General features: G+C 52.9%; 1 protein-coding gene across 5 annotated transcripts in view; it reads left to right on the top strand.

The window, feature by feature from the left end:
* REEP1 (receptor accessory protein 1) overlaps positions 1–13,179 on the top strand; it is a 92,609-nt gene extending 79,430 nt beyond the window's left edge. For 2 of the 5 annotated variants that reach the window (XM_081157207.1, XM_081157206.1), the window contains 3 exons: positions 1,900–1,935; positions 8,011–8,162; positions 10,154–13,179. In XM_081157207.1, coding sequence (XP_081013333.1) covers positions 1,900–1,935; positions 8,011–8,162; positions 10,154–10,225 — 260 coding nt within the window. In that variant the 3' untranslated portion in view covers positions 10,226–13,179. The remainder of the gene's footprint in view (positions 1–1,899; positions 1,936–8,010; positions 8,163–10,153) is intronic. The other 3 variants (XM_081157209.1, XM_081157210.1, XM_081157208.1) reach the window with 2 other exon arrangements.

Here is a 13,179-nt window from a genome sequence, read left to right as displayed (position 1 = left end):
GATGTTATTTAATTCACCTACGAAAGCACTTTATAATGTGAAAGTGCCCAGGAGAGAAACGGGCTGCCTGGTGAGGTAATGAGATCCCTGACACTGGAAGGGCCCAAACCAAAGCTGAATGATCATGTACCAAGGCTCTAGGGCAGGGTTCCTAGATTTGGCCAAGGCGTGGACATAGGTGGCCCTCCAGTCCCTTTTCCCCGTAGATTCTATGTTGTCATTGTAGAGGTGAACCAAATAGAGGAAAAAGGCTCGGAGAGGTCTTGCATTGTGCCAAGGCCACACAGGCGTGTAGGCCTCCTGCCTAGACCTCACCGTGGTGGGTTATTCAGGGAAAGTGAGAAGGCTGGTGGGATCTAAAAGGCGATGCGGGGTGTCCCCTGGGCTTTGAACACCTCCCCAGACCAGCACCACGTAGAAAAGAGTTTGGGATGGTTTCTCTTGGTGTCGGCCCTGCCGCCCTCCATTGCAGTGACATCCTCTGACATGCCCTGGGGAGGCAGTGGGGCGTGCTCTGGTCGCAAGCCGAGCAGGTGGCGTTCAGAGAACCAGAGAGCCCCTCAGAGAAAAAGATGGCCTGGGGCCTGAGCATGGGCCATCATAACCCCGGAGTTGAGGTGGGGGGGTCTGGGAGGAAGTCTGGCAAAGAAGGCCGAGCCTCACAGGCTGGCATGCCTTCGCAGCCCCCACTGAGGGCCTGGGACACGGGCGTGGTCAGGTAGGAGGAAGGGCCCGAGTCTGGGCTTCCATCCCGGCTGGGCGGCACTGGACCTGTGCAGACAGCACATGCAGCACAGCGAGGAGATGTCACAAGCAGTCGCCACATGTGTTCCCACTGGGCCCAGTTGGAGCCTCAGAGCCTTTCTCAGAACCACAGCCCAGGAGGTCGCTACCAGGTGACCTTGGCACAGAGATGAGCCCAATCTTAAGCTTTCTGCTCTGAAAAAGGGGCGCAATAATCCCTCTTCAGCCTGCGTCTTAGGGTTGTGAGGAGAGCAAACAAATAATTTGCAAACGCTGGGCAGGCAGCAGGAGTTAAAGGCGTCCCGGGAGGAGACAGGTAAGAGTGGTGGCTGCACGCCATGCAGCTGTGTGCGGCCATCGGAAGCGACAGTTCCGGTGAACGTACTGACCGATCTTAAAAGCATGGTGCCTAGTGAACAAAGTGCAGAACAGAACGGAGTGAGGTAGGATGTAACAACCTCTGTAAAATAAAAATAAGTGCCCGATGTGCAAAATGACAAGATGGAGTTTGCAAGAACACATAGCTCCCCGTACAGAATGAACTGGGAGGTGTTTTTGTCAGACCCCATCCGTTGAAAGACACTGGACCCCATGATGGGTACAAAGGGAGCTGAAAGAATGGCCTTGCCTTCTGTGAACTCGGGGACACTCGGCATGTACTTAGTGAACACCTGCTGTATACCAAGGCTTGGATGTACGTCAGAACCAACGCAGTGTGCAAAGCAGCAAATGAGGCCTTCGACCAGATGACCAGACACAAGCACTTTGGGGGGTGGGGTCAGAGGGCGGGGTCAGAGGTCGGGCTGAGGTTTCATAAAGGGTTTCACTCTGCCCTGGAAGGAGGGGTATCTGGGCAGGGGTGGTTGGAGTTATTTCCCAGAGGAAATCCTGACCCCCACCCCTGCCTTCCCTTGGGCTGCAGGATACAAGGACTAACCTCTGTGGCCAGGCAAGGACATTTTCTAGCACCCAAGAGGAATCTGAACCTGGAATGATCCCCTCCCCTGCCTTGGTGTCTCTACAGAGACCCACATTCCTGGGACCCCTATATTGAACCCACTGGGACCCCCACACTTCACTGGGGCCTCCCTGTTTGCCTGGGGCTGGCTCCTGTCGAGAGGGGGATATCACTGATGGTGCCCCCCATCCCCACAGTGTGTACCTGCTGCTCCACCTGCAGGACCAGGAAAGGTGAGTAAGCGGCCAGCCTCCGCAGTGCGCTGCCGCTCGCCTCTGGAGGCCGTTCTAACCATGAGCTGGCACCTGACCCTGGCTCCCTTTCGGCTGCACGGTCTGGGGGGGGGGTTAGGGGGTTAACTCCTTAAAATAGCAAACCTGTATTATAGTGTCTGCAGGCTAGGAATTTGGGAGTGGCTTAACCGGGTGGTTCTGGCTCTGGGTGTCAAGAGTTGTAGTCAGGATGTCAGCCAGGGCTGCCATCATCTGAAGGCTGGCCCGGCTGGAGGGTCCCCTTCCAGGATGGCTCTCCCGTGGCTGTTGGCTGGCGGCCTCGGTTCCTTAATACACAGGCCTCTCTAGGGCTGCTTGAGTGTCCTTACAACATGGCAGATGCCTGCACCCAGAGTGACTGGAGAGAGAGGGAGGGAGGGGGAGAGAGGAAGAGAGAGAGAGCGAGAATGAATGAATGAACGAATGAATTCGGGAAGTCATGGTGCCTGTTAGGACCTGGACTTGGAAGGTGCACATCACCACTTCTGTCCCGTTCTATTGGTTGGAAGTGAGTCTTTAGGTCCAGCCCACACTCAAGGGAGGGGAATCGATCTTCACTTCTTGAAGGGAGGAGTATCAAAGAATGTGGGGGGACAGTTTAAAACCACCACAGAGTCATGTTTTCTTTAGCTCTGGGCCAAGGGCACAGGAACTCACTCAGGGCCTCTGACGTGACAGAGCCCTGCAGACCCGGGGGGTTTGGCCCTGCCGCCACCGAGGGAGCCCTGGTCCTGCTTTGCCACTTACTAGCTGTGTAACCACGTGTGCACCATCTAACCACTCTGAGCCTGGTCCCCTCAGCTTCAAACAGAGATGAAGACCCCCCTCCCGCCTCCCTGTGCTGCAGGAGAATCGCTGTGACAGGGCCTTTGGGAGGGGCATGGTGGTGACGGTGATGTTGGCAGCCCAGAGCAGCTGGGAAACCTCAGGGAGAGGGGCGAGCCTGGGTCCCCTGGGCCCGCACAGGGGCTCTTGCCGCGGCCCTCCTGTGTGTGAGTGACGGCTTGGTGGGGCCATGGCCACCCCGCGGTTGGCCACGTTGCCCTCTCCTGACCTGCCCCTGCTGCTCCCCTAACCCTCACTGGACACGTGAGGGACTAGCAGTGGTGCTGGACCCACCCAGCTCCCCTTTCACCCCCGCTGGCCTGCAGGTGCCTGCTGGTGTGAGGGGAGGGGGAGGCACGCACAGTGCCCGTCACCGCCTGTGCCACCAGCCCTGACGCTGCTGGGACACGGCACCTCCCTCCCACGTCGGTGGCGAGCAGGACATGAAGCTGCGTTGTGAGAGTCCTGTTTTCCCTGTATTTCTTCATTTTTAAGGGTTCTAAATGCCAAGGATTTTCAAGGTCATAGGAGACTTGGGGGTTTGGGAGGCCATAAGCCCAGTGTGAACTGACAGAGGAGTCATGAGCAGGGGACAGTGGAGACCATCCTGCTACCTTGGCTGTGACTCTGTCCCTTGGGGGCCGCCTGACCCACATCAGAAGCAGAAGGGCTATATATAATTATTAAGTTGTACACCGAACACCAATACAGTGTTATCTGCCCGTGATACCGTAAAGGGAGGGAGGGAGGGACGGGGGAGGGAGGGCTGCACCCAGCGTGTCCAGCACCAGGGGCTCCTCTGGGGCCTGGTGGATGTACTAGTTTGTGGGAAACAGCCCCGCAGTCCCAGTGGCCTCAGGCAGCCGTGGTTATTTCTGTCAATTCACCCTTTAAAATTTTGAGTTTGTAAGTTCTGTGAGCCATTCAGCAAGCCTCTGATTCTGAGATTTGTCACCTGGGGGACCAGGGAGAGTAAAGCCGCCTTCCCCTCCACTTTCCTCTTGGACTGCTCTGTGCTGCTGGCGGGGACGCCCTCACCTCCCGTCACACCCGCTGGTTCCACCATCACAGGCTGCGTTCCCAGCGCTGTAAACGGAGTTGCAGTTGACTGTAGGAATTTAGTAGTTTGTTGTCCTCAGGAGCGGTGGGGACAGGGCGGGTTACTGGGGAAAGACAGCAGGTGGGGCTCAGAGGAGGCCTCGGGCTGGGTGGCCCTGCTCAGGGCCGTGGCCTGGGAGCCTTTGCCCAGCTCTCCCTTTTCGGGGCCCTCTTAGCACCCAGTGCCCCAGAGCTCTCGGCTCCCTAAAGGATGCTCGCAAGGAACCAGCTGATTCTTCTGCACCACTTCCCTGGGGACTGCAGGAAAGTCCCTCCACTCGCAGCCTCAGTCCTTCCTCTGTAAAGTGGTGGCGTTGGGCCCGCACAGCTCCTGCACCTCTGCAGTGAAGGGTGCCGGGTGGGAAGTGTCAGCAGGTGGTTAGGGGAGCCTTGTTTTGCAGTGGGGGTGGGAGGCCAGCTCTTGGGTACTGAGTCTGAGAGGTTTCAGCGGGTCACAGGTCCTTCGGTCAGCTGGTCCTCCTAGTCCCCAGAACTGATTCTCATCTGCATCTCGGATTACAGGGGACCTTTTCTCCCCACTTCTGCTCCACTCCTGCTCCCCTGCCAGCCGATTTCCTGCATCCCTCTCTGTCTGTGCTTCTGTCCTCTCTCCTGTCCCTACCTCCCTGCCTCCCTTTCCTCTCTCCCTCCCTGGATGGAGTATGGACCTGAGCTCTGTAGCGCTGCTGGGAATGAGTCATAGAGATGGGTTTTGTTTTTAAATCAAGTGTGTGGAAGGTCGTTTTAAAAAGCAGAGTCATCCCTACTTGCCTTCTCTGTCGCGGGGTGGGGGGAGGCGTGTCACTGAGTGTGGCCTGGACGGGACGGTTCCTCGGACAGGGCAGGGGCTGGCAGGGCAGTGTGTCTGTGCATGCGGGTGTGTGTGTGCATGCGTGCTCGCAGGTGTGTGCGTTTCGTCTCCAAAGATCCCACCCTAACAGAATGTTCTTTTCTCTCTCCTCGGTGGCTGTTGGTCGTGGATGTAAGTGTCCCAGACTGGCGTGCTCTTCACACACGTTTGCTCCCACTCATGTGTGCCGTGTGGGGTGTGTTTGCTAACCCGGGGCTTGTTCTGCTGCCTGCTGATGTTGGGGTGCCCAGGGCTCAGTGCCGATGGATCTGCCAGGTCTGTAAGGGCTGGGAGTCTCTACCAGTTTCTCCCTCCCTGCCCTCCCAGCCTGCTGTAGTCCTGCTGACGTGTTTGCTAATACGGAGTGTCAGCCCAGGCTACACGCTCATTCCCCTGCTGTGGCGAAGCAGAGGTACCCCTGCCCTTTCCTGGAGGCCCCCAGCCTCGGGCACTGTGCTGGCAGCTCTGCAGGCTCAAAGCCCTGCCTGCCGTCTCCTGAGACCTAGAGGTGGTGGTTGTGGCCGTGACCTTCCTCTCGTATCAGTTGTCTCCGGGAGCCATCACTTCATCCTCGCACCCTCTTAGCGGGACCATGTTCCGTGGGTTTCTTTCTTTATAGTATCCCCTGTTCCAAAAAAGAATTTAAGTCTCCTTGCAGAAAAACAGATGACAGGTCAAACTATAGTAAGAAAAATGAAGCTTTGAGGGAAGGGAACAGTCAGGAAGATGGAGGCAGAGGAGAGAGGAAATTTTAAATGCATGCCCTGAGGTTGTGGACTGTCAACGAGGCTGGGCGTCCTTGCGGCCACTGAAAAGAGGGGAATGGGTTTAAGAGATTCAGTGTCACCCACGATAGCCAACCAGAGACTCAGCTTGTCCAGAAAATTTATTCTCATGGTCCTGAGAGGCGGGCAGGATATTACAAACGGTGTTCTTGGCAGAAACTCTCGATGAACAGTGATCAGTAGGGTTCTTCTCTTTTTAGGAGGTTCTCTGTCGCTCCCTTGGAGGCTACGTCTGGCCCCGAGCTGCCCACACTGGCCTCCGTAGCTCCCAGCCTCTGCTGAGTTGAGCACTTGCTTTCTTGCTTTCTGTTCTGCCTGGATATCTGGGTTCCCCTCGACCTATCACTCAGAGTGGGCAGAGGGTCACCTCTTTTCTACGCTTTAGCCTGTGCCCGAGTGTGCAGTGACCTCACAGCCGTTTGGTTTCAGCCCTGAGATAGCGGTGGTGAGAGTTACTGTTATTATTTTGGTGATGTGGGAGTTCATTGCTCAGCCGCAGTGATTCCAGCCGGGGTGAGTGGGCCTAACTGCTAGATGCCTGAGGCCTGCCTTCTGAACCCCAGGGTGATCCGTACAGGAGGAGCCCGGACCGGCCTTTAGAGGCAACTACCTGTGCAGAGGTGCAGACTCAAACCAGCGCCCGAGCCTGCTCCCAGGATGCAGGGCTCCTGCCAGGGACAGAGCTGGCCAGGCTGCTTCTGCAGTTTCTGCTCTGGTCCGAGGGCTCTGTCTTTTTCTCCACCCTCAGGCAGGAGGTATCTGTACCCAGAAGGAATTTCCTGTGGGTGGGTATCGAGTTCTGATTTGGGACTAGAGCTGAGCTCTCTGAGGTGATGTCAGTACTCCACCTCGTTCAGTGGCTGAGTGGCCAATGTGGGCTCAGCCCTGGGTCAGTGCTCAGAGGGGCCAAGCGGGGATCTGCCATGGACCTCAAGCTCAGGGCGCTTTCTGTTGGGCTGAGGCGTTGAGACTGGCATGAGAACCAGGACAAGCAACCCAAGCCCTCTGTGTGGTACTGATTCCAAGTGCTGTCCGGAGGAGGGAGTGGAGAGGCCAAGGAGGGCCAGAGAGTGCGGGGAGGGCCCTGTGGTTGCCAGTCTTCATGTTCAGCATTCTGAAGGCTACAGCTGATTTGGGCAGGGGAAGGGACCAGAGGATAACCTAAACCCAGAGAAAACAGGCTGGGGGATGCACAAAACAAAAAAAATCAAAGGAAGGTTAATGATCTCAGGCTTGGCCCTTCCTAAGCGGCTGCTGTCTGAGCAGGTCACTCAGCCTACAATTCAGCATCGAAATTGTGGGCGGGACAACTGTGCTCTCGTGCTGCCACCTGCTGGCTGTTCAGGAGTACTGCAGCAATAACAGGAAGGTTCAGTTGTCAGTTTTACTTAACCCGTGCCTGGTGCTTTTATACTCCAGCGAGCCCCCTTTTGATGGAGAGAACACATTTGGTGGCTATGTTTTTAGGAGCAGTAGTTGGGTGTAGCAGTTTTTTTAGGAGGAGGAGGAGTAGAAAGAGCTCTGGTTTCTACCTGCAGCCTCAGGGCAGTTGGACCAGATGATCAGAGAGCCCCCTGGCTTTGCATTCTGTGATTCAGGGTAAAAACAATATATAAATTATAGAAAGAAGTGTCTGTGGATGTCAAATGGGCTGGGTATGGGCAGGAAATGGTTTATATCTCCACCAAGATAGGACTTTCTGGCCAGAGGGCATGGAATATGCTCAGCATTGAACATTGAAAAAAATACTGTGCATGCAATGATGTGAATTAATTCTGGAGCTCTTCCTGTGGGTGAATCGAGGCTGAGTAAAGCAGTAAATCTTGCTGTCATTTTTGAGGTGAGGCTATACTAGATTCTCCTCCCACTAGGCTCCTTTGCTTCTATAGGACTTGGCCTTGGAAATGAAAAGTCTACATAGCTTTGCTTAAGGTTCTCCACGAGGCTCCCCAGCATTTCACTGCTGTCTCTTAAAGAGCACTCAGAGCTGAATATGCGAGCGTAATGGGCTGTCAGCATTGCTTGCCCTCAGAATAGAGAAAACTGTGCTACTCCCCTCTTGAAATTACTGCCACTCTCCTTTTTAGAGGGGACCCCCCAGCATCCTCCCGGTGTGGTGTCACAGGTCTAAGCTGCCGGGTTGGCACGTCTCAGTTAAGCAGCATCTTTCCTCCCCCAGGGAAGCGGTGCCCCCTGTCCCGTTGGCAGCTCATTGGTAGATGCTGAAGCCCGTGCCTGTTCCTGTGCAGTGTGTGGTCAGTCCCAGCTGCACCCTCGGGGTCCCGGCCCCCGGAGGATCCTCAGAGGGTGCTGTGCTGGCTGCTTCTTCAGGCAGAGGGGCCCCGGCTGTCCTCACAGGCCTGCCTTTGCGTGCCGTGTGCCTAACCTCGCCTTGCCTGCCCTCCCGTGCCCCTTCCTACACTGACCCCTCCTCGCTGTACTTTGTCTCCTCTGTGTAGATTGTAAATGGACATTAAGTGGTTGAGGGAGATGTGGATGAGGGTGGTGTGAAGGCCTGGGAGCCCCGCCAGGTCCAAAACCCACTGGCCTTTTCCGATGAGGAGGAGGAAGACCTGCTGGATTTCATGTACAAGTATAAGACACTTCGAAAGACGGAGTTCCCCCTGGAGGTACACGGTGCCCGGGCAGCGGGGTGGAGCGCGTGTTTGTAAAGGGCTTGGCCCTGGAGATCTGGGTGCCCTGGAAGCCGCGTCTCTTGGGGCACCCAGCATTGCCCGAGTCCCCGGGGTGGTGGAAGATCTCCCTCCATCAAACAGGCGGGACAGGCCACTAGGTGGCATCCAGTTATTTGCTAAGTGGCTAAAAAGACCCTAGTAATTTAATTTAGAAATAGAAGATGGGATATTGTGTCTAAATTTTTTTTAATTGGCTTATTATTATTTTTAAATAAACCTATGTGAGTGAAAGCAACCCAGATGAGTGCTTGGGAGGAAGAAAAACTCAGAATGTCTTTTGACAAGGTTTTATAAATACAGCGTATTAACTTGTCTATCACTGTATCTCTAAGACATAGCATAGTGCCTGGTACAAAGTAGATATTCATAAAATGTTATTAAAGGGGCACAGTCCTTTAAAAGAACCCAAAACAATACACTTGATATTTGTACTGTTGCCAGTTGTAGATGTGGATGGAGTTTGGCCGGAGGGCCGAGCCTAGAGCCTCAAGCGCTTTGCTCTGTGGCATGGCTGGTTCGGGTGCAGGGCCGGCAGAATTGGGGGGGGCCCAGAGTCTTCCTCTCTGCCCCCTCATGCCGCCTCTCCTGTTCCCCATCTGCTGGATACTGCGGCCTGAGATTCCATCTGAGCCAGTTGGGGGTCCCCTGCCCCAGAGTAGAGACCTCTTGAGACCCAGATGAGCAAATGCATCAAGAGGTTCCCCTACACAGACACAACGGCCTGTGGCCCCGATTCACTGTAGTTACCAGCCCCGCAGTGTGCGGGAGGCCATCACATTCCTGTCCAAGGCGGGGCACTCGGGTCAGTGTTGCAGTTAGAGGTTTTGGTAAAAGGTGTTCTGGGTTTGGACACTGCTTGAGGAGTCCATTACGGCCTGGGCAGCCCTGAAATGGGGAGAGGGCTACTGGGGAAGGTGCCAAAATCACTGTAGGGCCTGGGGGTTTGTGCCGTTTGGGTTTTGTTTTTTAAAGCTACACAAGCCGCCCACCATGGGGTGGGTCACTAAAAGTTCACCGGGTGTATTGCTCACTGCTATAAAGGTGTGGCGGTGCCCCTGTCCCCCACATGCCAGCACGACACTGAGCAGCACTGGAAAGTGATGGTGGACACAGATCTGCCCTCAGGAAGTTCAGGTGGGTGGGGAAGCTGAGCCAGCACACCTGCCAATGGTGCAGAGCCTCCCCTCGGCCTCCAACGTGCAAGCCCATGTGAGAACGAACGAGGCGACAGTCCTGGTTGCTCGAGACTGGGGAGGGGCTCAGGAGTGACTTTTGAGCAGGGTCATACAGGACTAGAACTCTCATCGGAAGGAATAGAGGTGCCAGAGGACAGTGTGTGCAGGTAAGCTGAGTGCAGAGTAGACGGAGCGGATGAAGGTAGGTGGGGCCCTTGTGTGAACCCCCTCGGGTGCTAGGCTAGGAGAAAACTTTTTACATTTTAAAGACAACGTTTCACTTCATTGTGTGGTTTGCTGTACATTAAAGGATTTCACATCCAAAAAGAGGACTGGAAATCTGGTGGTGGAAATTTTAAGCACAGGACCAAGAAACACAAGGCCGGTTCCAAAGGAAATGACAAAGGCTAGGGAAGAGACGGGAGGCGGTTCTCTCTGCTGAGTCACTTGCTAAGGTCATTTTGCTCCCAAGGCAGAAACAAGAAAGATGCGTCATCCTTCCGCGCATCCACTCGCTTGGGAGGTCCAGGGACTTAGGAGAGCGTGGAGAGGGGGTGCTGGCCTCCTCCCTGGGCTCAGCGTCCCCGAGATGCTTGGAAAGGGACTCTGGTTCTGTTATGGAAACTCAGAGGGAGCCCCCAGCCCCAGCATCGGGCCGAAAGAACTAGATGTGTCAACACAACGCAGCCAGGTGCTGTCCTGAGTCGCGTTTATGCCGGATTGAGGGATGCCTTTTTCTGTTTCCTCCAGGCACCGCCTAGACTCCTTCGATCTCGCTTCAGGAAGAAAAGTACCTCATCGTCAGCCACTGAAACCACATGAGCGAGATGAGCCAGCAGCACCGGATACACAGAATGTTCCTTCTCTGCCTTAAAGAGCTCTTCACTAATAACACACGTTCTGCAAGCTGGTGTGCTTTGAGTGTGCAGCCTCAGACATGGCCTTTTCTCTCCCCCCTCCCACTTTTAGGATATTGTTCTCGCCTTTTTATTTTGCTGGTAAGAGGCTAACAGGAAGGTGGGAGGGGGTGACCTTGTCTTCTGAGGTTAGTAATTTTCTGCAATTGGGTTGTCATTACAGATGGCCGTGTGTTTAGAAATATAAGAGAACCCCCCCCCCCGCTCTGAGATGTACATTTGTAATTTATTTGTTGCATACTTCATTTTTAGTCCTGTAAATGCAAACAAAGCCATTTTTTTAAAACTTTTTTTGTTTTTTGTTCTTGGTACTAATACTTTGGACTACAGTGTACATATTTATGGCTTTTGGCTTCATGTAATGAACTCGCAAGGGCTGCCTGAGGTTCTGATAATGTACGAAAACGGCAAAAACAAGACGTGCAAACCATGTTTTTGATTCTAGAGAATGTCTTAGATTGTGCTTGGGAAGCTGCCAAATACAGCTCCCTGCAGGACGACAGTCCCATGTGCTCAGACAGCTGATCAGCCTGTATGTCGGGAAGTTTAGAATGAAGAGAGGAGCACAGAGGTCAGGGACACAGCCTAGCGTAAGAGGAGAGTCTCAGAAGCTCGTCTTCCTCTTGGATTCAGGGCGAGGAGCTTCTGAACCCTTTCGGGGGATTTGCCATTTGCCTCAGGCAGGTGGCTCACCCCTGGGAAAACTTCCTGGGCATGTGGACTCGGAGCTGTTGCGAGGAATCGTTTTGAACGTTTCAAAACTTCCCGACGCGTCACCGTTTCTCCTCCACAGTAACCTGTGCTGTGACCAGCTTCCCTGGGTAGCGGAGCTTATCGCCTGAGCGCCTTTAGAGATTACAGCAAAAGCCAACCAACCGACCAAGCTGATGTGAAGCCTAGAGCTGTGCTTTGTATCAGATGTGCTGTAAAATATGAGGCACCAGTGTAACCACCAAAACGCTAGCTTCTAGAAAGGTCCTAGAGGTTGAGATCTTTATGGATATGACTTGCTGCTCAGGTCAGCGGGCAGCTGTGGCTCACTCTTCTGTTCCCCCTCTGGCTTGTGCAGAATGTGAGCAAAGGGAAGTCACACACCCACGGGCACCCCAGGTCTTAATGAGCATTTTATATGAGCCCAGATGGCTTAGGAGAAAAAAGCACTACCCAAGAAGACTCCCTGCTTAGATTGAGAATTTTGTTAGAAAGACGAATCTGAATTAAATCGTGTTTTGGTCCGAGGTCGCTGCGCTCGCCTTGGAGAGCCGAGCCTAAGTGCAGGACTGTGTATCTGTGCTTCCAGATGGTGTTTTCTTTCGGTGTAATGCATGCAGCGGTTACAGCCCAGTTACTTGTAGTACTTGGATTGTGTTTGTTCATAGATATGCCCTGAAGACTAGAGAATTAGTGTTACCTACCACATAGAACTTAGTCAGCCAGCTGTAAGCAGCCCGTTACACTGTTCCATCCGTTACCGAGCTATGGGATTGGACGTCAGTGGTCTTTGCTGAGGACACATTGGCTGGATCTTAGCCACCTCAGAAGGGTTCTACTTGAAGTTGGTTATCAGATATGCATATTTATATCCCTCCCTCCATAATTACTCTGAGGGTGACTTTGTAATTTACAAAAGGATTTAGAATCCTAAAAAATAAACCTAAAAGCAAATTTGTGATTCAGAGGACAAACGGAAGCTGTCTGTTCATTGTCTGTGCCTCATACCCACTAAAACCTGTTTAGGGAAGACAGAAAGTCTGTTTCCTTTAAGCTCACTGAATAGTTTCAGACAGAGGAAAAATAACACTTTTGTATGGATCCGTTAGTCGGGAGTAACCAGGATCACCAGAAGCCAGTGCATAGAAAGCTTAACTTAAGCAGCTTTATAGCAACTTTTTTTTTTTTTTTGGCCAAAATAATGCCTGTAGCAGCAGAGATTAAAATTCTCACGTGAACAAGCTAGACTGTCACTATTCTGCAATGGACAGTTTTACCAAGTACAGACTATCAGGTTTGCACTCAACTATGCCAAAAACAAGTTTGAAGCGCTCTACTCTCAGACATGCTGTATTACTTCAAGATTTAAAAATACAAAGGTATCCAAACTGCTGTCTTAATGTAAATGTAACTACTTTTCCTCCAAGTGTTGAATAGGGAGTTGGTTTCTCTCTTTAAAACACTCACTGTACAACTGAGAGCAGCTGTCATAGTTCCGGCAAAACGTGTTTACGTATCCAAGCTGTTCTTGCGTGCGGACCGACATAAATGTGAACGCCTCCAAGTGTACATGTAGTGGCGTGGTGTTCTGTCTCGAGGATGTAATTAAATGTTTTTAATTTGCTGATACACAGACACAGGCTGTTTACAAAATGCTAGCTCAAAAGTCTGTAATTTTCACTTTCATGTAGTAACTTGGTTACTTGCCATTGAACACCGATGTGTTTCTAAGGTGGTGTGGTGGTGTATTATAAACTGGAGAGCTTCGTCCTAACCCTATGGCCATGTGAATAGCCTGCTCATTTGCTGGCCTCTGAAATGTGTTCTCCGCAGTAAGCTGTCCGTGTTTGTGGTAACAGTGCTTGTCCACCGTGACCGCCATCGAGCACCTTCCTCGTTTCCCCCTTGCACAGTGTTTGAAGTGGTGAAGGATGTGCTTCATTCTGACAGCTAGCTGATGTGCTGGATTGTGACTGTGCGTACTCGCCCTAGTTAGCTCTGTAGACCCTAGAGAACGACCTGTAATAAAACAGCAAACTGGACTGTGCCTCAGGAGTGTAAAATCACGGGATTCCCAAGGCTGAAGTTCTGCTGTTTTGTTATAATGCTTGGTATATATCTTGAATAAAGTCTTAACAGTTTTCTTTT

The sequence above is a fragment of the Miniopterus schreibersii genome, assembly GCF_964146895.1.
Source record: "Miniopterus schreibersii genome assembly, chromosome: 13".
Taxonomy (NCBI): domain Eukaryota; kingdom Metazoa; phylum Chordata; class Mammalia; order Chiroptera; family Miniopteridae; genus Miniopterus; species Miniopterus schreibersii.
Note: the sequence above shows the minus strand (reverse complement) of the source record. Positions and strands in the feature narration are given on the sequence as shown.